Source organism: Colletotrichum abscissum (assembly GCF_030869225.1).
Source record: "Colletotrichum abscissum strain IMI 504890 chromosome Unknown Scaffold_4.1, whole genome shotgun sequence".
NCBI lineage: Eukaryota > Fungi > Ascomycota > Sordariomycetes > Glomerellales > Glomerellaceae > Colletotrichum > Colletotrichum abscissum.
The window spans coordinates 1,689,821-1,711,431 of NW_026850320.1; the positions used below are offsets into that span (position 1 = coordinate 1,689,821).

The 21,611-nt window shown below is 43.7% G+C and overlaps 7 protein-coding genes across 7 annotated transcripts; 4 read left to right on the forward strand and 3 right to left on the reverse strand.

Annotated features, from left to right (window-relative positions):
* Nucleotides 1–1,256: 1,256 nt before the first annotated feature.
* CABS01_02493 (uncharacterized protein) lies at nt 1,257–2,183 on the forward strand (the record flags this gene model as incomplete). The annotated part of the gene is made up of 1 exon (XM_060535871.1): nt 1,257–2,183. The coding sequence occupies one exon, from the start codon at nt 1,257–1,259 to the stop codon at nt 2,181–2,183; it is 927 nt and encodes a 308-aa protein (XP_060396176.1).
* Nucleotides 2,184–2,521: 338 nt separating this feature from the next.
* CABS01_02494 (subtilase) lies at nt 2,522–6,372 on the reverse strand (the record flags this gene model as incomplete). Its single annotated transcript, XM_060535872.1, has 11 exons — nt 2,522–3,424; nt 3,478–3,656; nt 3,710–4,140; nt 4,210–4,349; nt 4,407–4,456; nt 4,535–4,732; nt 4,789–4,928; nt 4,982–5,118; nt 5,193–5,320; nt 5,374–6,118; nt 6,184–6,372. The coding sequence occupies 11 exons, from the start codon at nt 6,370–6,372 to the stop codon at nt 2,522–2,524; spliced, it is 3,240 nt and encodes a 1,079-aa protein (XP_060396177.1).
* Nucleotides 6,373–8,241: 1,869 nt separating this feature from the next.
* Nucleotides 8,242–9,749, forward strand: CABS01_02495 (serine/threonine-protein kinase SRPK3; the record flags this gene model as incomplete). Its single annotated transcript, XM_060535873.1, has 3 exons — nt 8,242–8,459; nt 8,528–9,099; nt 9,148–9,749. The coding sequence occupies 3 exons, from the start codon at nt 8,242–8,244 to the stop codon at nt 9,747–9,749; spliced, it is 1,392 nt and encodes a 463-aa protein (XP_060396178.1).
* A 2,112-nt stretch (nt 9,750–11,861) lies between these two features.
* CABS01_02496 (uncharacterized protein) lies at nt 11,862–12,753 on the forward strand (the record flags this gene model as incomplete). Its single annotated transcript, XM_060535874.1, has 2 exons — nt 11,862–12,138; nt 12,188–12,753. The coding sequence occupies 2 exons, from the start codon at nt 11,862–11,864 to the stop codon at nt 12,751–12,753; spliced, it is 843 nt and encodes a 280-aa protein (XP_060396179.1).
* A 728-nt stretch (nt 12,754–13,481) lies between these two features.
* CABS01_02497 (uncharacterized protein) lies at nt 13,482–13,791 on the forward strand (the record flags this gene model as incomplete). The annotated part of the gene is made up of 2 exons (XM_060535875.1): nt 13,482–13,552; nt 13,611–13,791. The coding sequence occupies 2 exons, from the start codon at nt 13,482–13,484 to the stop codon at nt 13,789–13,791; spliced, it is 252 nt and encodes an 83-aa protein (XP_060396180.1).
* Nucleotides 13,792–15,235: 1,444 nt separating this feature from the next.
* CABS01_02498 (uncharacterized protein) lies at nt 15,236–15,376 on the reverse strand (the record flags this gene model as incomplete). Its single annotated transcript, XM_060535876.1, has 1 exon — nt 15,236–15,376. One exon carries the CDS (start codon nt 15,374–15,376, stop codon nt 15,236–15,238), a length of 141 nt encoding a protein of 46 aa, XP_060396181.1.
* A 94-nt stretch (nt 15,377–15,470) lies between these two features.
* CABS01_02499 (MFS multidrug transporter) lies at nt 15,471–17,003 on the reverse strand (the record flags this gene model as incomplete). The annotated part of the gene is made up of 3 exons (XM_060535877.1): nt 15,471–16,226; nt 16,335–16,575; nt 16,663–17,003. 3 exons carry the CDS (start codon nt 17,001–17,003, stop codon nt 15,471–15,473), a joined length of 1,338 nt encoding a protein of 445 aa, XP_060396182.1.
* Between the last annotated feature and the right edge of the window lie 4,608 nt (nt 17,004–21,611).

Sequence of the window (21,611 nt, forward strand, 5' to 3'; positions counted from 1 at the left end):
ATGCACACAGCCACACTAACTTTTGACGACTGAGGCACAGAGAAATACTCCGCGTGAGAATGAGGAATCTAGGATGTTGCGTGATTCGATTGATTCTACCGTGACTGGTGAATGCTTTTTGTGAAGCTTGGCACTCAATTCCTCTCAGTCGATGTTACGCTCTGCTTACTTGCACAGCTCCACCCCGTGGGATCACTACCCAGAGGTCGGGCTGACAATCACGGAAAAGGTAAAGTTCATCAAGCTGCATTCTCGTCTCACTAACCAGAAACTCAAATGTGCATCATCTCATGTGCTTAGAATTGTCAACGGCGAATGTTGCCTTGGATGTCCAACGGAGTTCGGGTGCTTGGAGAGTTGAGATGACTGGAAATACATGGTCTTTTGCGGTTAGCGACCAAGTTGAAGCCTTTGGTCAGAAAGTGAAGATCAAGAGAGGACTGTTCAATGTGGATATTATGCGAAAGTGCGGTAATTAGTAATACTGAAAAAGATACCGACAACCGTAAATGCACCCTACCGTTCATCCGGTTGTGCTGTTTCCACAACCCGCATCCTCGAATAGGCTTCAACTTAACATGGCCCTGAAGGATTCTGCGGAGTTCGTCTGACTGCTTCCACGGCGGGTAGCATCCGCCTCAGCTCAATCTCGCAACCTAAATAAACAGACAGGGATCAACGCGATCTCACCTATCAGCGCTGCAGGACTGTCTAAACATCCCCTGAAGACCGTGCCATTTCTCATCTTCCTTTGGATGCGCCAAGCGGTCCTTTGCAAAGGTCTCTGGTCGTCGGCTGATGGTTCTGAACCTTGTAGTTGGATCGACAGGGCAGAAGTCTGAATAGCCGCTCGTCCTCATAGCGTAGACTTAGGATCTTACCCGTTCCTTAGTTTCCGAACGAACGTTCCAGGCGCTTATGCTCGCTATTCAGTCCGACGATGGGGGCCATCTTCCCCAGCTCAGTCTGACTGCGTAGCAACATCGTATAGAGCTTGGTTGATGGGGTCCAAGTCAACGTAGCATGCATTCCCAGGCAGCAATGATTCTAGTGAACATCCCCAGCTTTGGGTCATGACCAGGTCGAGATTATCTCACATGCAGTATTATTGATGTGATGAGAAGTTGACATTTAGCTTACTATACAGCAGTATAAAGTCTGTCTTGCTCGCAGACATCATTGAGTCCAGAATCAGCTCATCCCAGTCTCACATCCCGATCACTATCAACCGGTTATTCTCAAGACCTCATATCACAATGGTTCGCTTTGTTTCTTTTGCAGCCACAGCGGCTCTCTCATTTGGATCGTGCGCCTTCGCTGCTCCCACGGTGGAAGGTGCAAAACTGCCAGATCCATCAACCTTGATCAAGCCCATCGGATTCGACCCTACCATTGTCTCCTCGCTAAAGGAGCGCAAGGTCGCAGGAGTTGTCCCCGAGGTCATCACTCTTAGCCTTACCGGCCAGGATGCGAACTTCACGGACTTCCCCCCCTCAAATCCCGGATCTTCTCAACCCTCTAAGCGCGGTATCATCGGGGGTGTCGACAACCGCGTCCTCTGGACTAACAAGGACTACCCTTACCGGGCCATGGGCAGAATCGCACTCTCCAACGGTGCAATCTGCAGCGGTGCCTTGATAGGTTCCCGCCACGTTGTCACAGCGCGCCACTGCATCCCAGAGAATGGTGCAACCGCCCGCTTCCAGCCCGCATACGACAATGGCGAGGCCCTCGGCGGCTACGACGTGATCCGCGTCTTCCGCCCCGACTACGGTCAGGAAGGCTGGTGCGCCAACGCCTACGACTGGGCCATCTTCGTCCTCGGCGAGAAGGCTGGATCCACCAACGGTTGGCTTGGGTTGAAGACGGTGAACCCTGACACTCAGCTCAACCGCGCCATGTTCTTCCACTACGGATACCCTGGCGACAAGGGCGGACAACAGCCTTACCGTCAAGAGGCTATTACAGCTTCTTCCGCGACTCTGTGTGACAGAGGTTCTCCTGTTGTGACTGATGCCGATGCTCAAGGTGGACAGTCTGGAGGTCCCTTCTGGATCAACGAGAACGGAGATCGGTACCTCTATGGTGTTGTTGTCGGAACCAATGACCAGATCACGGTTGTTGCCGGTGGCCCATCTCTGCTTGAGGGATACGGAATTTTACTGAAGGACTACCCCAACTAAGGGATGAATCACAGATGTTTTATGACTGGAGTTGAGAGTAAAATCTTTACCATTCGAGATATGGAAACTTTCTGGTGCAATGAGTTCATCGTCTATATAGTTTGAGAAGCAAATTTATACGCAAATAAATGAGAGCATCTCGCTGGCGCACTCAAGGCAACATCTAGGTTTTGACGGAAATTTGTGCATCGGATTTAATGTGCCGACAGCGTTTGTAGCTACATCAGATAAGGTAAAATACTATATACGGAGTCAAATGACAGTATTTACTAGATCGGCGGTACCACTCTGGTTAGCAACTACCCAGGATCACATCCGAAAGTTCCAGCAGATTCAAGCTAAGACGACGAGACCGAGACAATTGCAGTCGAAAAAGTAGTAGGCGCCACTGTTATTTCCGTAGCAGTGATAGAAGTCGTTGTAGCTGCGCAGTTCGGATTCTCTCTTGGCCCGACTTTGAGCGTGACAGTCTGGCACCCATCCAGAGGCTGAGTTCCGTGACGCAAAAGTCCAGTCGTGCTATCGCAAACGTAAAGCGCAGACTTGCCGTTAGATTCGCACCCCAAAACACCATCTGTTACTGTGCATCCGAGGAAAGAAAAGGCGCCAGTCACACGGCTCGACGCGTACACGTAGATTAAGCTGTTGGTGTTGGTATGCACAGAGAGGAACCTCCAAGAGGAGTTGAACCAGGTCTCAACCTGAGTGCCGTTGGTAATGGAGAAGTTCAACGGGGTTTGAGATCCGCTCAGGTCAATCGATGCAAAGTCAGCGTAGAGGTATAGGTTGTAAGGACCTTCGCCCGAAGCAAGGGTTGCTTCGATGCTGACTGGTGTCGAAGTTGCGGCGCATGGCTCCGGCAAGCTGACGGAAGAGGTCGTTGGGGCTGGGGTAGCCTCCGCCGTCGTGGGGGTTGCAGTTACCGGAGGCTTCTCCCTAGTGATGCGGAACCAGGGTGAGACTTTGTACTGCCAGTCATTGAGGTTGCTGGGATCACCGAAGGTACGGAGTGCGCGGCAGAGAATGCGGTACTCGCCAGCTGGGATATCACCCCCATGAGCGAAAACATTCTGTGGAGGGGCATAGACACCGCCACCGTTCCGCGGGTAGTTCCTTAGAGGAAAAGAGGTGATAGAGTCCGAAAGCCCCTGGGGAACTGTGATAAAGGAACCTAAGTATTTGGCCTGCCCAGGGACTGCTGGGTAGGCCCAGTCTGTCTCGTTCCAGTCGCGAGCGACATACTAGTGGTGCAGTGTTAGAGCTTCGTACCAATAAGTGAAGTGACCGGTCTTACATCGAAGCTGATTTCTTGAGTTGACCAAAGAACATTGAAGTACGGCTGCGGGACATCGCCACCCTCCTCAAATGTGTAGTTGTGGCCCTCCTCCATGAGACCGCCATATCCACTGAGTAGTAGGGGAACGCCTCGTTCCATTTCCCAAATATCACTGGAATACAGAGAGCCCTTGATTCCTGGAGCCTGGTTAGCTAAAACGGATGTGGATTCTGGAATATACCCGACTCACCCATGTACGACACTCGTACTGCTTCTCCCTGAGACCCAGCGACCACGATTGACCCTCCGTAGACTGGAAGAGTGGCAGCATCAGGTGAAGACGGCTCAGTGAAAGTGATAGAGACAAATCCACTTTCACCGGGACTCAAGGTCAGATCGGCGGGGGAAATCTCGACTGTGGCAGTATTCCCATCCCCGGAGACGTATGGAGGTGAAACGGATACCCAGGCAGTTCCGGCACTCTTAGTGAGGGCAGTAATGCCGGCTTCATGTGAGAACTGGTATGTCACAGACTCATCCCCAGAGTTGGTGATCTGCACACTTTGAGTACCCTGGAAATGCTCTGTGTCGTTGAGGTTGAGCACCGCTGGGCTCACGAGGGTCGAGTAGCCCACAACTTTGAAGGCATCAACCAAACCTGCTCCCTGATGAATCACAGAGCTAAGAGCATAGAACTTGTATCAGCGTTTGTCTCCCAAGAAAAAGACGAGACAGGAAGGAACCACTTACGCGAGGCTATCAGTGCCGTCGTAATGACGAATGGGCTTGCCGCTTGAAACGATGACTTCATGAGCCAACTTGGCACCGCCATCCCCGAGGGCAGCGCGTCCACCTCGCGATGAGAAGAACAAGGCAGCAACGCCGGATATCTAATGGGTATCAGTCAAACATCCAGCTCGCATCGGTACTCTCGATACAACACTCACGTAAGGAGTAGCCATGCTGGTACCTGAAAGTGTTGCCCAACTGCCTGAGCCTATCGGGAAAGTCGAGAATATCGAGCCGCCTCTAAAGTGTCAATCGCATAATCTCTTAGATCGATTGGGAAACCTACCTGGTGCGGAAATTTGGGGAACCATGCGCGCATCTAGGGTTGGCCCCCAAGATGTGAACTGGTCGATCCTACCTCCTGCGAAGGAAGGACGATCAATCGCAGCAGGTTTGTTGTCGTTGACAAACTCAAAGGTCACGGTGTAGTTCCTTTCATGTTGGCTGACGAGCCAGTCTCCGTCCTCGTAGTTGATCAAGCTGTCTGGTAGTAGTGGTCAGACTCATTCCTGTGCATGACGCGAGAGATATCTAACTTACACCCTTTGGCTTGCCGCTCAGCATCGTATCGAACACGGCCAGGGATCTCCCAATCGGAGCCGTTATAGTTGTAAATCAGAACCCAGTCCACCTTTTCCATTAAGCCACTATCGGTTCTTTGCCATCCACAGTCCGCCCGGCTGGAATCCTGTGTTAGAAAGACTCAGGGAAACTGGCAGTCATTTGAACTTACGGCAGGACCAAAACATTGGTGTCAGGAATAGTGAAGTCGATACCACACTGATCAGCGTGGTCCCGAGGATTGGGGGCCCATGAAGCTGGGGCCGTTCCGTTAAGAGACCACTGGACCCCGTTGTCTGCAAGGTAGATCTGAAAACATGTATGAGCTGCGAGCCAATCGGGAAGATACAACCACTGCAGTTGCTAGGGTATCAAATACGAACAAAATCACGAGTTTCGCCACTACTGGAACGCGCGGTTGCCGTCCATGCAACGAGCTCATCATGCTCTACACTCCCGACGCCAGTGCTACCAATGCCATTGCCGCCGCTGCTAGTATACCAAGGGCCATCTATTGACGCCAATCAGTCAGAAATGATTTTTCCTGGATTGAGGAGAACTCACTACTTTCACCAGCGTTTCCGGCGGCGATAGAGACAAAAGTGCCGGCAGCTTGAATGGCGGTTGCCACCACCGCAAGAGGGGTGTCAACAAATCCTCTGTTAGAACCAAGCGAGGCGCTGACTATGTCTGCGCCCTCCTCGTGAGCTCGGAGGAAGCCCGCAACAATTACATCCTCGTAGGTGCTACCTCCGCACCCAAATACTTTGTAGGCACGAAGACGAGCCGAGGGTGCAACACCAGGCACAAACTCGTTACTGCTAGCGATGATGCCAGCAACGTGTGTGCCATGGCCATTGCAGTCAATCGGGTCCTCGTCTGGGAGGTAGATGTCTCCAGGTTCGTAGTTGTCGCCAACAAAATCGTAGCCACTCTCAACCTTGAACCCAGAGCCGAAGCCGCCACCGAGAGCGGGATGATTGTAATCGATGCCGGAGTCAACAATAGCGACGGTCACCCCTTCGCCAAAATGGCCGTTGGCATGTGCAAGAGCGACGTTGGTGTCATTGTGAGGGCTCCAAGTGGGGAACTCTGTCTGTACAACCGCTTCAGTCGTGATGGGAAGTGAGAAAAGTGCAGCAGACCATATCTTCTCAACTTCCGGCAGAGCTTGAATATCGGCTACAGTTTCAGAGGTATCATTCCCCAAGTCAAAGGAAGCTCCGTGAAACAGCTGCGAGTTGAAGCTCACTGCTGGGGAAGCATCTTTGCCGGCATTCTGGAGGGTGGTAAAGAAGCCGGCAGTGTCCTGTAGTTGTGTCAGAGAAATTAATGTCTTTCGTAAAACAAAATCAGGGACTGAGATAGTCATACAAGATCTCCGTCACGCTTTCTGAATTTAGCTGAGCCGGAGGATGAGAACTTGACGATGTATCGGCCGCTTTCGATGGAGATTGGAGAAATGGGCCCAAGAATTGCTTCAGGGTCATCTGGAGACGTCTGACCTAGGACTTCTCCACAGAAGATGAAGGAGGCCAAAGCCAAGAGAGACTTGACTCCCATGATGAAAAGTAACGTCTGACAACGATTACTCAGGACTCAGGGCAGGTCTTGATTGACGAGAGGGACAAGGCAGCATTGAGCCTTAGCCGGTGGGATAGTGCAACATGAATGACCAACGATGCAGGCTCTTGTCACCTTATATACTACGGAAGCCAACGGCGTAGAAACTCAGGTAGGGGATGTTACCAAAATTCCCAATGCTCCTCGTCCCGCCTGGCGCGGAGTATCTTGTCAACTGGATCAAGTGGAATGCAGGGATTTGGTTGTACTCAGTTGCATTCGAGTGGATCAAGCAAGACGGAAAAGATTAGATTAGATGCTAGCTTCCTGCTCGGTGATAGTCGGTGGTCACCTTGTTTCTACCGAGGTGACATCCGTGGTCGGATCTTGGCACATCTTCGCCAATTGAAGTCTTTGAAACGAATCACGGAACTGGCGTAGTAGAAGGCGAGACTTTTCCAGCTCGGGTATCGCGCCGAGCATAATGGTGGTAATGACTTTCTACCCCGGCCATCACGCAGGAGTAAAGACCATCACGGACTGAATGTAGAGGCATTACACTACCACTGTGCGTTCCAATGAGGATTTTGCTCCGGCATCTCATGCAGGTCCCGGCCTGTTTGCTGAAGTAAAGGTGGAAGGTTCGGAACGAAGCCTAATCGGGATCCTTGTCGAAGATCCGAAGTCGGTCGTCTATTATTGACAGGAAATCCGTTACGAGATGGAAGGTTTGCGGGTAAAATCAGGAGCAGAGGGCTGATCGTCATTCATCGGAAGTTAACTCTAGCTGGCAGGCCGCTGAACTGACTAAAGTCTTACACAATATTCACCTTAGAAGATCCCCAGCCAAAAGCCGAGCCTTCAAATATGGTAACGCGCAGGGCCCTGCCTTGATTCGTTCTGACATGCCTGTCTTGTCGTATAGAGTTATTCCCGAGCGGTGCCAAGCATGCAATATTGGGCAAAGACCCTGCATGGCGTGGTAGGTGAGGTGATGAGGGGTAATTCCCTCGCCAGGAATTTAGGAACAAAATAAGGCGGCCAAGACACTTCGTCTGCTTGATTGCAACGGAACCGGGTACAACATGTGTCCGCAAATTTTGATCCCTGGAGCCGAAGGACAATGACTCCAACACACCTTCCTGAAAGAGTGTGCATCTAATTGAAAGTCTGGAAACTGGGATTGGATGCTGGTTGCCCTCGAATTACTACTGCGCTACAAGAGCAGCATGCCAGGCTATCAGATTGTGGGGAGGGGCGGGATCAAACTCGATTATTCGATTCAGCGGTTTGAAATACGATCTATTGAGGAAGTTGCAGCACAATACTTCAAACCAGATGCTCGTATAGTCCGCAGAGGCGGTTTGACAATCTACCTCTGAGACGAAAAAGATCGCGTTGAGTTGTATCCTCCTAATAAAGGTGGCTAGTATCCTCACCATTCCCGAACTCGTCACCAATGGAAGCCGCGTCTCCCTAACAACTTCTGGAGAGAAACTTAGAGGAGTACCGACGATGAAAGATGAGGTTGTTCCCCTTGTGTATTAAATGATGATCGAGGATTCGGTGTTCTCTAATTTGCCGCATCCTTTGGAGTTGGACTCATCGTTACAACAGATAAATCATTGAAACTCTAGCCAATGGTGGGGCGGAATTGAGGCCAATTGAGCACCCAGTCAGTCATTAAAAACCGGACCTCTCAGGTTGATCCGCATTTCGCCTTTTCCTAAAAGCAGCTCGCCAACTCTCCTTTAGACTAGGAGGCTTATTGAACAATTTGTCCAAATCGACACTCCAAACACTCCAAACTTCTGCATGATCTTATTGCATGTTCTCTGCCACATCTCTCAGGCCATCTGTAATTTCGCGATGTCTTCGCCAGCAACAACGCCTTCTCCGAAGGACCCAAACTCTGAGAGGAACTTCAGATTTCTTCAAAGCGGTACACCATGCGAGTGGGCCGAGTCTTATCGTCCAGGAGGATTTCATCCGGTCCACTTTGGCGACGTCTTCAAAGGCCGTTACGAGATTCTTCGTAAGCTTGGGAACGGTTCCTGCGGCACGGTCTGGCTGGCATTCGATTCGTCGTAAGTCTTCAACTGTATCCATATCTCCAATGTTTCTATTTTCACAGCGATGTTGATATCCTATCCAGCCGTGACCGCTACGTTGCTCTGAAGATCGAAGTAGCCAAGCGAAAGGATCCAACTGAGGTAAAGATATATCGCGTTCTGGCCAATAAGGTATCAAATGATCAAAGCTCGAGGTTTGTCGTGGGCCTTTTGGACTACTTCTATCAGGATGGCCCCAACGGTCATCACCTTTGCCTCGTACTTGAACCTATGGGTCCCAGCCTGTCATCGGTTCTTAACGCGCCGGTCGAGATATATGATCCCCGAAACCCTCCTGTACGACGCTTTAAGAGTGACAAAACAAAACGCATTTTGCGGCATGTGCTTTCTGGCCTCAACTTCCTTCACAGCAATGGAATTGTGCACGGCGACCTTCAATCAGGCAACATCCTGTTCGCTTTACAAGATTTTCATCTTTTGGATCGTCAAGTGCTCAAGCAAGATGAAAATGACGCCTCAAAGATAGACATGTTGCGGCGTATTGATGGCAAGCTCGACAGGTGGGCGCCTAAATATCTGGCCGTATCGGATCCCCTGTCAGATTACATGCTTGAGGGGCAATATCAAGTGACAAAGCTATCAGATCTTGGTGGAGGTAGGCACATCTGAGTCTCTATAATTCTTGAAGTTAACGTGGGTCCAGCTTTCTGCATTGATGATCCGCCGCTGTCTGTTCTGACTCCAGTCTCCCTTCGAGCACCAGAAGCGATCCTCAACGAAGCTATCGGGACAGGCATTGACATCTGGAGTTTTGGTTGTATCGTTTACGAGCTTGTCACAGGCGCCGCACTGTTTCAACTTCCTCCTTTCGGCCTTAGCGATAGCGAGAAAAAAGACGAACATTTGATACAGATGACCGACATCATTGGACCTCTCCCACAGACTCTTGTGGTGAAATGGTCCAATGCAGCAAAATACTATGGTTCTAGCGGAGAAAGACTCGACTCGGTCCCAACGGATATCATAGATGGGTTCACTGAAGAAAGCAGTTCTGATTGTCGTTCAATTGATGGTAGCTCTGATGGAGTCGAAGATGTGGATGGGTCGGGTCTCGAGTTAGGTAAGCGCGTTCCGCCACAAGTCCACAAATCACTCGAAAAGCTAGTAAAGGTCCATAAGGCATCCAATATGAGCGATGAGGAAGAAGAGCAGATCGTGTCATTTCTGAGGGCCCTTTTCCGTTACGATCCTTTGCAACGCCCATCCGCAGGGACATTGCTTGATTTCTCTTGGTTGACTACTTGAAGCGAAACACAAGTAAATATGCAACGAATTCACAATAAGTAAATCCATCCTCGATATTCACTACCACAATAGTGCGGCAATTCGCATTTCTTAGAGGTAGAGGCTCGTCGTAATTATGGCTTCATTGAAGATTCGAAATCATTATCATGTTCTTCTAGGGTCAAAGTAGACAGAAAACGGTTCTTGACAGTAAGAATATTCCAATGCCTGGTCTTGCTGGGGGTAATAAGAAGAGTCGGCCTTGCTTTTCTTTCTACTCAGCAGGCTCTCTTCTCAAGACCGTCCATCATGTGGCGATCTGAATGGCTACTGCCTCTTAAAGCGAGATGCAGAGCCACTGAAAGATTTCTTGGCCGTCACGTATGAGTACTCTCGGAGCTCCGAGCATCGATGAAGACCTAAGTACCCTATCCCGTCGGGACAGATCATGGGATCCCGCGGAAGATTGAGAAGATCGTTGCCACGTGAGAATTTTTAAACACGGACCGGTGACTTTCCAGCCTCAATGAAGTTGAAGCGTCAACGATCATGTCATCCTTACTGACTGACTCAAGTGTTGACTAATACCGCACGGTTGAGCTCATCCACCTCCTCTGACTGTTTCTGCACATGCGGAGAAAGATGCAGCCTGCCATTCGATCTAACAGAACTCATCTCATCACAATGGGCACATTCTCTGATGCTTTCCTTAACTTGCGGGCAGCTCGGATCACGGCAGAGCATCATGATAGTTCCATGGTCGTGGGATAGATTTCGAGCAAGGATACACCTGGCTGGAAGACCAAGGCTCATAGAAGAGGCTCAACCCACCCGGTAAAACCTGCTCAACACTCATTTTACTTGAGACAACTTAAATCCTAGCTTGTCGCTAACAAAGACACGGCAACTAGTTTCCGCGGCAAAAAAGCTCCTAGCCCGTCAGGTAAAGAGTTCGCGGATAATCGGACAGCCTGCAACATCGAAATCAATTACTCCAGACGCCGTGAGAGAGAACTGTGAAAGAAGCTGGGATGATGATCTGGCCGAACGCCCGGATCGGGCGTCCAAGCAAGCAGGGACGCGCAACACATCTTAGTCTGAATTTTTCAGTACCTAAGTCAAAGCCCGACCAGTTGATGGATATTTCATGAACAGTGAACTATTCAACTCAACATTTTAACTCTAATCCATCTCAAAAATGAGACTGAAAGGATCGCTTGCCGATGGCCTGGAAAAAGCGCTGTTTCAGAAAGCCCAAAGGGGAAGCCCACACGAGACAGCATATCCTCACTCACTAGCTCCTGTAGTATGGTGTCAGAGCTGTTCGGCACGAGCCAACTGACCAAGTCAGTTAGCCCAGGCCGCCTATTCCCTTCACCTTCAATACTTCAATCGCTGGCCTCGGCCTCCGCAGATGCTTTCCCCACGGCGACAGTGATCTGCGACACGAGCTTCGCATCACTCCCAGTTTTCCATGGAAATTTGAAGCAATGGAGGCGGTGCTAAATGAACCGGCACAAACCCGCCGGCGGCCCAAGCAGAATAACAAATGCTTGGTTTGCTGATCATACAACCTAACCATATTGCTCAATACGTACTGGTTCTCCAAGCAAGGGCTTCGTCTAAAGTGTTGCAGAAAATTCCGCTTACAGCCGAATCCGAACTTGGATTGTCCGTACAGACTTTCCAGGCGAAGGGATGGCAGCACTTACATGACACCAGACGAACACAAATCCGCGATGGCTGTGTAGCATGCACACCATTTTCCCACGGACCTGTAGACATCATCTTGATTATTTTGACAGCCTTCGGTTCCGCCGGCACGATGTGTAGGTGATTGAGTTGACAGACCGGGGGTGTGGGGGGCGTCAGGCCAGCACACCTCGATATGTGGCTGATTGCGATGCTCATATCTGTCCATCGACTCTATACCGATGGATTCTATAAAGCTCAGGATATTCCCATGAATCTTTTGGGCCTTGAAACCATCATCACACCATCAGCTGCCAGATTGCTTCATTGCGCCGGACGCTTTCCTTTCTTTTCACTTCAGCTTTCGTCTTTCTAGATATTTGACATCTCGTATTCCCACTTCACCCAGTCTCCAAGGCTCTCACATTCACTCCAACGACAATGAAGCCTATCTCAATTCTCTTCCTGGCTGGCATCGCCGCCGCAGCTATTACAGACGCGGGTCTCATCGCTACCCGCGACGAGGTTGCCCGAGACCTTGAGGCCATCACGGGAAGCCCTACTCTTGTTGATAGAGACGAACAAGATTCAACTTTACATCCATTTGCGATTGAAGATAGAGCAGAGGAGGATGATGAGAATGATCTCACCACCCGTGACATTGAGGAGGCTGCCACTTTTGGCGAGCTCATAGCACGTCAGGCCAACAATACCGCCGGTAGGAAATTTACAGTGCACCATTTATTATCATCAGGCTAACCAAATAGCAGGAGGCGGCAAGAAAAACGACGGGAAGAACAACAACGACGGCAAGAAGAAGAACAACAACAATTGTCAAGGATGCGCCAAGGGAAAGAAGAGGGGCAAAGACGCAAAGGGCAAAGCATGCAGATGCAAGAACACCGGAAAGAAAAATAACAATGCCGACAAGAACAACGGCAAGAAGAATAATGGTGCTGGTGGAAACAAAAACAATGGTACGGCCGCAGACAACGGAAAGGGGAAGAACAACGATGGGAAGAAGAACAACGGCAAGGACAATAACGACGGCAAGAAGGACAACAATGGCAAGGCGAATGGAACTGCCAACGCCGGCGCCAATGCCGGCACCAACAAAAATAACAACGATAAGGATGGCAAGAAGAACAATGGAAACGCGAATGCCGATAAGAATAAGGGCAAGGATAACGGCAAGGGAAACCAGGCTGGAAACAAGAACAACGGTACAGCGGTTGACGACGGCAAGAAGAAGAACGGAGGTAACGGCAAAGAAACTGGCAAGAAAGCCAACTTGTCCACGGGTGCTGGAGTTGCCGCCGCTGAAGCTGCCTAGGCGGTTGATGTCTTATATTGAGCTTCTAGAACGAGCAAAGTCACTTGCTTAGATGGCATGTCAGGCAAAAAGTAGTGGTAGATACAGCATCGATGCAATCCGATTGAACTATGGATGACAAGGCGTGTTCTTGAGGATCAACTAATGATTTACAATTCAAGTGTGCCAAGTGATGGAGGTAATAGTATTGATCGATCATCGCGTCTGTCTTCTATAGATGTTTCCCAGAGAATCGGACCAGGTTCAAACCCTGTGTTGAACGGACATTCGAGGTGACATCCAAGACATGATGGATCAAAACCCCAAGATTCGTCGTACTTGTATCACGTGCACCAGCCCGGAATGATATACCAGGCCTACAATGATCTCCAGAGGTCACTCAAAAGTTCGGATGGTTTGCAAGACCTATTTTTGGGCTTGGCGTGCTTTCTGAATCAGGCCTTAAAGTTTATCCGGCGTCTTTATTTCGAGATCACTCGGCGAAAAACCGCCGTTCCAGGCGACTAGAAACGAGATTGGAGCGCGAGTCGTGTTTCCCAAACACACAGAAACGTCGCCTTGAACCTTATGTGCACCAGCAACACGGCCTTTGAGGGGTTTATGTAAAATACCGAGGCCGATCTAATGTTTAAGTATACTATAAAGTCTCACGAACTTCGCTAACGGCTGAGAAAGAGTTGTCTTTACCCAAAACAAACTACTTACGTCGCAGCTAAACGATAGTAATCATGAAGTTTTTCTCTACACTTGTGATCGCTGTATCTCTTTTCGAGGCTAGCGCACTTCCCGTTGAGTCAATGTAAGTCTGGCGAAAGCTCAAGGTAGAGTAATTATATTTGTGCTAATTCTATGTCTAGTGGGGTTGAGAGTGTTAGTCGCGTCAAGAACGCAGCCAAAGTCCCGCCGTTTACCGGCGGAGTCGCATTCCCAAAACGACAGAGCGACAAAGACACAATAATTAGAGAAAGAGGCAGAAAGGTTCAGAACCCAGCGAGAATACCTCCCTTCACCGGAAGCCCCGCCTTCCCTGGGAAATAATGGTGCACAACTCTGTACGTAGACATTTACAAAAACAACCTACTACGTAGGGAATAAAGGAGAAGTCTCGGATCAAGGTACAATAAGACATTTCAGTAGCGAGACTTGACACGATACTTACTCGAGGCTATAATAACACTGTTAGTGTCCGTACTATCTGCGGACAACACCAAACTTACCGGCTTCTTCTACCCCATCATGTTAGCTTCTGCACCGTCTGTGTCGATCATTTTCTCGTAGGGGAGCATCACTTACGTCCTGGACCTATGCCAACTAGTTAGCTTCTGCGCTCCAATTATCGTATCGGCGCTACTTACTAGCGCAGTCTATATCATTGTGCTAGCTTCCGGGCCTTATCCTTCATAGTATTCACAGGGATAAGCAATGCTTATACACTGGGGTTGTATTGTTAGTTTAACTTTCTCACTCTTTTAGACATCTATTACTATTTAGAAATGGGCGATACTTATGGGCTAGGCAAAAGTCAGAAATACGCCTGCATATGCCTTCAAGTCAATGTCTAATATCCCTCATCAGTATATTGCAGCTATCGTTCTAAGAACAGGTCTAAGGGTTGGCTTTGCAGCGCTTGCCTAGTTTAGTCGGTACATCTCGCTATACCGCAAGATGGCGCAGCATGCCTCAGCCCTTGTAACATGTTCGACGATAGAGAACTATAATTGATCTATATCTTTCGCAGCAACGGCGTCGGAGCTTGTGGAATGGCATAGCTGGCTAGTGGTGCTCTTGCGACTCTATTCCAGCGGACTGGGGGGCTGTGATTCGTTCAAGTGCATGACGAGGTTTGCGCGACATCACTGATCTGACTCTCATGAGATTCGCATTTTGCGATGTGAGAAGAAGCTAATACTAATAAGGCATTACCGCGCTGGTAATTATGTTCTGTTTCCAAGCCAGTCCGGTTGGAATCTTGATGATGGCGCAGCCAATCCCAAGCTCATTCAGCTGGTGAATGTGGCGGTAGGCTAAGTCTCAGCTGAATTCTAGCTTAGGCATGGTTTAGTAAGGTGAGTCTGGCGATATGCGTCTTGAATTAAAGGGCGTTGATAAAATGCAAACGACAAAGTCGAAAGTCACAGCTTATCGACTCAATCATCAGCCTCCTCAACGCTTCACTCACTAGGTACAACCTCAATAATCAACTTCGTCACCATTTCAGTCAACGTGCAGAAACCCGCTCTTGACCAACTCAAATTCTAGGCTAAGCTCAATTGTACAAGTTGTCTAGACTGATTGTAGAATATTTACATATACCATTCGGAGAGGTCTCCCTTTTTGAGTGAAAAGAGGTCGCCCCACGCTTGATTATTTCCTGCTACCCAAGTTACGATGAACTTGGTCAACTTTGCGGTTTTGCCCTCAATTAATTCAACTTAGACCTCGAAGTCGAGTTGTTTTGTCTCAACCCTCAAGGGACACAACATCAGGCAACTTGAGCTGCATACTTGCATCGCAACCGAATCGACTTTCCGTACCTGAAGAACAGAAACGGAAACGGAACGCAGGCAAGGTAGAGAAAAGCCGGAACAGAACTTGCCCAATGGATGCCAAGGCTATGGTACATATTGGTGGTGAAAAGAGGGAACGCTGTGGCAAAAAGACTTCGCAAGACGGAGCTCGCGGCGAGAACGGAGGCAGCGTATATGACATCTACAACGTTAGACGTCTCCATTTCGTGAGAAAATGTACACAAAGTCCGAATACTCACAAGAGTCGACCAGGTAGTTCATCAGGCTTAAAAAAACCAGGACAAGACCAGCCGCGAAAAAGCCCAATCCGACAATGGGAACGATCCAGTGAATGTTTGGTCCGTTCGTCCAGGCGAACCATAACAGGCCGATAGGTAGGAGAACTGATCCAATCAGAGCAGGGGGTAGTCTCATTTCCGGAGGTGCACCGCCATCATAGCTTTTGTTGACCTTGATGTAACGAATATTGTCGTAGCCGCTGTACCCAACAGCAAACATCATGCCTACGGCGACACCTAGAAATGCAAGACCACCAACGCCGTTGAACCAACCACGGGTTTGCTGGAAAACAATCGGGAAAGCGGCGAACATCATGTATAAGGTCCCAAAAACAACAGCTTGGAAGATAGAACAGAGCAGAACGATAGGCTCCAAAAACAAGAGTTGCCATGGTCGTAGCAGAGCCTTTCTGAGCTCTGCGAGCAACGCTTTGTTGGGGTGACCAACATCGAATTTAGAGACGTAAACATGGCCGGTAATTTTTGACAGAACTTCTGCCCTGAGACGCAGGATTACGACGGTGTAAGTCTCAGGAACCCAAAGTGAACCGAGGACCCAAAGAACACCAGTGAAGATGGCCATCAGGCCTTGAAGCCATCGCCAGCCCTTGGCCTGGCTCAGGAAGCCACCTGCGATTGGGCCTACAGCCGGTCCAAGAAAAGGGGCCTGGCTCACATTGGCGTCAGCAGGTGAAAATAAAAGCAAGCACAATGAACAAAGCACATAATCGAGCAGGCCAGTCAAGCGGGTCATAGAGGGGTTATCTAGACGCACCGTTGCGAAGAGAGCATTGGCCAAGCCTCGTTCGTCCGCCGAGAACATATCAGCAATCACTCCGCCGGCATTTGTCAGAAGCGCCGACCCAATCGTCCCAGCTAGGAAGCGCAAAATGAGCAGAGTTTCAATGTTCTTCGATCCAGCGGCGGCAGCATTGAACGCCGTCAGCGCACCAAAGGTAATAACGAATATGAGTTGTCTGCCGAACATTTCCGAGAGGGGTGCGAACACAAGTGGTCTGCAACAATATGAGGCTGGTTAGTCATTTGAATTCAATGGTATGCAGCTGGCAATACTTCACCCCAAAGCAAAGCCTATAACGAACAAGGACACTCCGAGTAGAGCCACCATGCGGCTAACGTTGAACTCATCGACGATGTATGGTATGCCGCTAGAAAATGAACTAGATGCAAAGCTTACAGCTAGAACTGCAAACGCTTGGAGGAATGTGATAGACCATTTCCTCCAGCTTGGCAACTGTAATGGGTTGGCAGAATCCGCTACCAGGAATTCGACAACAAAAGGGTCGCTTTGGGTGCCATGACCCTGGTAAGACCAATCTAACACTTCTTGGGTAACGCCAGCAGCATCGTATAGGTAAGAAAGAAACGCCTTGTGGTTGGTCGCAGAGGCCGCCTCTTCAACATCCCGTTCACCTTTCATCATGGTGGATAGGGGCGAGGTGAGGATGAAGGAAAGTGAACTACGACGAAGGCGTCAAGTGTGATCGGCTGTCATAGTATGGGTAATTGGTCATTGGACTATAGCAAAGTCGTGCGAGTGCTTTGTGATATATGCAACATCCCCAACTTGAGACCATTTTCGTGTCTAGCCGTTTAAAGCCGGACATAGTTGTTATGTCCATTTGCTCGCAGGTCTCAGTCATTGGCTTTGGAACACATAATACATGACTAAGCGGGAATAGATGAAGCTATCTCCGCCACGCTACTCCATCAAGATGGCTCGAGACTTTCGCCGCGCTAGCCAGGATCTTGTCGATCAACTTTGATCCTGGCAATTGGTTAATCATGGCCCATATTGGGTCTTCACTGTGATTAGCACCGAGGCGGTGATCTAGGCTACGCGACGGTGGGTTACGTGATGCACGTTCAATGATTTCAGCCCCTATAGTCATCGTGGAACCCTAGTGCCACCAGACAGACACGAGACGATCAGGCGTCCAAGTATTTACAGGAATAAGCCTCGCTGTTCTTTCTTGAAAATTTCCCTATTCAGGTTTCAGAGGCGCTCCCAACGGGGTTATAACTACCTAATTAGTTAGTTAATATTACTATCGGATTAGAAGTCTAATTCGACCGCGGTATATAGCCGACTACATAGGGGCTAATTAAGGGCCCTATTTCTAATTATTATAACTAGCCTAACCTATAATTAAAACCTCCTTTTTATACTTATTATATAAATATTTATATAATTTAATTAATTTCTTTATTAACTACGGTTCGAACTAATTACTTTATAATAAGGATATTAATACTAATTAATAATTAAATTTTATTATTATAAATTAATAAAGTATCTTATTATATAAAAAAAACGACTTTTTAATACTATATAAAATAAGAGATTTATATTAATTAACTTTATAAAAGTAAATAGAAAAAAAGGTAATTTTTAAATACCGTACGGAATTAAGTAATCGTAGCCCTTTATTATTTATAAAAAGTTAACGTTTATTATATTAAACTATATTAATTAATAAAACTACTTAAGTAACTAGCTTTTTATTATTATTTTAAGTAACTTTTTTATTAAATAACTGTTTTATAACCGGCCTATAATTAGAAATTAACTAGTTAAATTAGTAAAAAAAAATATTTATATAATAACTATTTATTTAAATAATTAGTATAACGGACGAGCTTAATAATACGATATATAAAAATATTATATAATTAAAAAAAGGGATTTTTAAATATAAATATTTTTAATAAGTATAATAAGAACTTATATAAGAGTTATAAAACTAAAGGATTTATAATATATAAAAAGTTTTAATATTATAAGGATTTTATAAATATAATTTTAAAACTTATAATTTAAATAACCTCTTTATAGCCCCCTTAACTACTCTCTAAATATTATTTAAAAATATAATATAAGGGACGGTTTAATAAGAGAAAAGGGGATTTAAAAATCCTAATAATATTAAATTAAGAATGTTATAGATTTTAAAAATTAATTTTAAAAAAAAGCGGCTATTTAAAAGTAGTTTTATAACTTTTTATTATAATTATTATTAATTTAAAAAAAGGCTAAAAAAACATAGTTCTAAAAAAAAAAGAAATTTTTTTTAAAGGGCTACTAAAGAGCTTTTTTTTATATTAATTCTTAGTATATAATTATTAAGTTTAAAAAATTAACTAAGTAATAAAAAAGATTATTAATAAATAATAATTACTTAATTATAATTAAGTTACGAAAAAGACTATTTAAAAAATATAAAATAGGGTACCGAAAAGCTATAAAAAAAGATTTTTAAAATATTTAGCTTTACTAAATATAAGTAATAAGTAGTATTTTTAATAAATCCTTAAAGCCCGTAATTTTATAAAAAAGAGGGCTTAACTTTACTAACTATATTTAATAACCTATCCGGCTCCTTTATAAGCCGCTTAGCGTTTATTTTTAACTATTTTTATAAAATATTATTTTAAAAAAAGTAAATTAAAAAAAGAGGCTATTTAAAAATTATAAAGAGTACGAGGCTTAGGAAGTTAAAAATATATAAAATAATAGAAATTAGTAATTAATAAAGATCTCGAGATTAATTATTATATTTTCTTATAGTAATATAAACGTTTATTATTATTATTAAAAAAAGGAACTATTAAAACTTATTTTTTTATATTAAATAAAAAAGAGGATTTTAATAAGTATAATAATTAGTAATTTAAAAAAGTAATAATAATTATTAAAAATAATAAAAACGAGAGTAGTAATAAAATAGTATAAAGAAATAAGAATCTCTTAGACCTTAATAAATTCGTTAAGTAATAAAAGTATAGATTTATTATAGTTAATATGTAAATTAAATATATCCCCGTTAAAATTAAATATATTAATAATTATTAATATAGGTATAAGCTAAAATATAACTTTTAATAAGTTAAAATAAAAAAAAAAAGAGGATAAAACCCGATCCTAAATAGAATCCTAATCCCTTATAAATAAGTAAATATTAACTTAGATTATTAGGGGATATAAATATATAAAATTATAAATTAACTTAATAATAAGTAAATTAACGTAATATTAATCTATTTAATTAAGGTTTATAAAAAAAAGGGGCTATAAGGGTAACCCCTATTTTATAAAATTATAAATAACCTTAGTTACTAACTAAATAAATAGTTTATAAGTATAAGCTTAAGAATTATAAAAATAGTTAATAAATTCCTTTATAAATAAGGGGTATTATTAATATAATTATAATTATAAAAACTATATAAAATCTTAATAATAACGATTATAAAAAAGGAATTCGTATTATAGAACTAAATATAAGTTAATAAGGTATATAATTATTTTAATAAATTTAAAAAAAGGGTAAATAACGTAAATTTCCTCTTTATAATTATTAATAATAATTTATTATTATAAAAGGATATATAGAGGTAAAATATAGTATTAAAAATATAATAATTAACGATTTTACTTATTTTAATCTATAGCTCGTTATTATTATTAATATAAAATTCGGTACTAATTAGTTAATATAAAAAAAAGTAAACGATTTAAAATTATTAATAATATATAATAACGTAGGGATCGTATATAAATACTAAAAATATAATAATAAATATAAAGTAATTTATAAACTTTAAAAAGATCTTTTTAAAAAAGAAATTATATTTTAAGGGGAAGTATAAGGTCTTATAAAAAACCTTAACGATGTTTTATAATTATTATAAAAAAGTTAGAATTAAAGAATATTAATACTATTTAGTAATTAATATCGTATTTATAAATAAAGCTTTTAATTATTATTACGAAGTAGTACGTAATTTTAATTAAAACGACTTTTTTAATATAATTAACGTAATCTAAAACTATTTTAAAACTTATAATAAGAACTTAGAGCTTATATTTAAGTTACGAGCGATTTTTTTTATATTTATAGCTAGGATAATAAAAAGTAAATTATAAATAAAAATCTTTAAAAAGCTTATTAATTAAATTAATAAGTTAGTAAAAACCTAGCTAAATAAAAAAATAAATAAATAGAAAGTTATATACTTAAAAACTACGAAACGTTCTACTTAAAGCTAAGATTTAACTTTAATATTAAAATAAAAATACTATACTAAACCTATTTCTAAGTATATAACGGCCCTTATTAGTAATATTAAGTTAATTAAACGTATAATAAAAAAGGAAAAGAGTTTAAATATAATAATTATTAATAAGGAGGCCTAAATTTATTAAATAGGCCGAGATTTAATTTATAAATAAAATAATAAAAAAAGTAATACTATATTTATAAAAAAGATAAATATTAATTAAGTAATTATTTTAAAAAAGAGCGTACTAAATTATATAAATAGTATAAAAGATTAAGGGTAATAAATAGTAAAACTAGCCCTCGTTAATTTAACTAATTCTTTATTATATATAAAAATAGATCTAAGGGTATAGAACTTAGTAATAATAGTTAAAATAGCGGCCTAAAATATTTACTTTTTATAAAAGATTTAGAAAATAAAAAAGATCTTACTTCTTATATTAATAAATTAGATTATAATAAAATTAATAATATTAACTACTTTTTTTTTACCCCGTTAGTTTTTAAAAAATATATAAAACTAAATAAATAAAAAGTAGTAAAAGTTCTTAATAAATAAGTTTTTATTTATAAATAATAAGAAAAGGTTTTTTAAATAACGGATATAAAAGTAGTTAAAAGGGCGAATCTAATAGGGCTAAAGCCTATTCTCTTAATATTTAAAAAGAAAACGCTATTTTTTTTAATATTTAAAAAAAAAAGAATATAATACTAAGTAAATCTAGGGGTAGTTAAAAGGGTCCTTTTTATACTATCTAGATCCCTTAAATACTAAGCTTATATAAGTATTTTATATAAGTAAAAAGTACGGCCTAGATAATTTCTATAGTAAAACAAGAGACGGCTTGCCTGCCTTCGGAAATGGCGGTCCTGACATGCCATTTTTGGCACCTGCCACATCGGGTAATTCTCGGCCACGCAATCCCTCGCCGGTTTTGCCAGCCCATAAATGAGCGACTGCCCCGCCC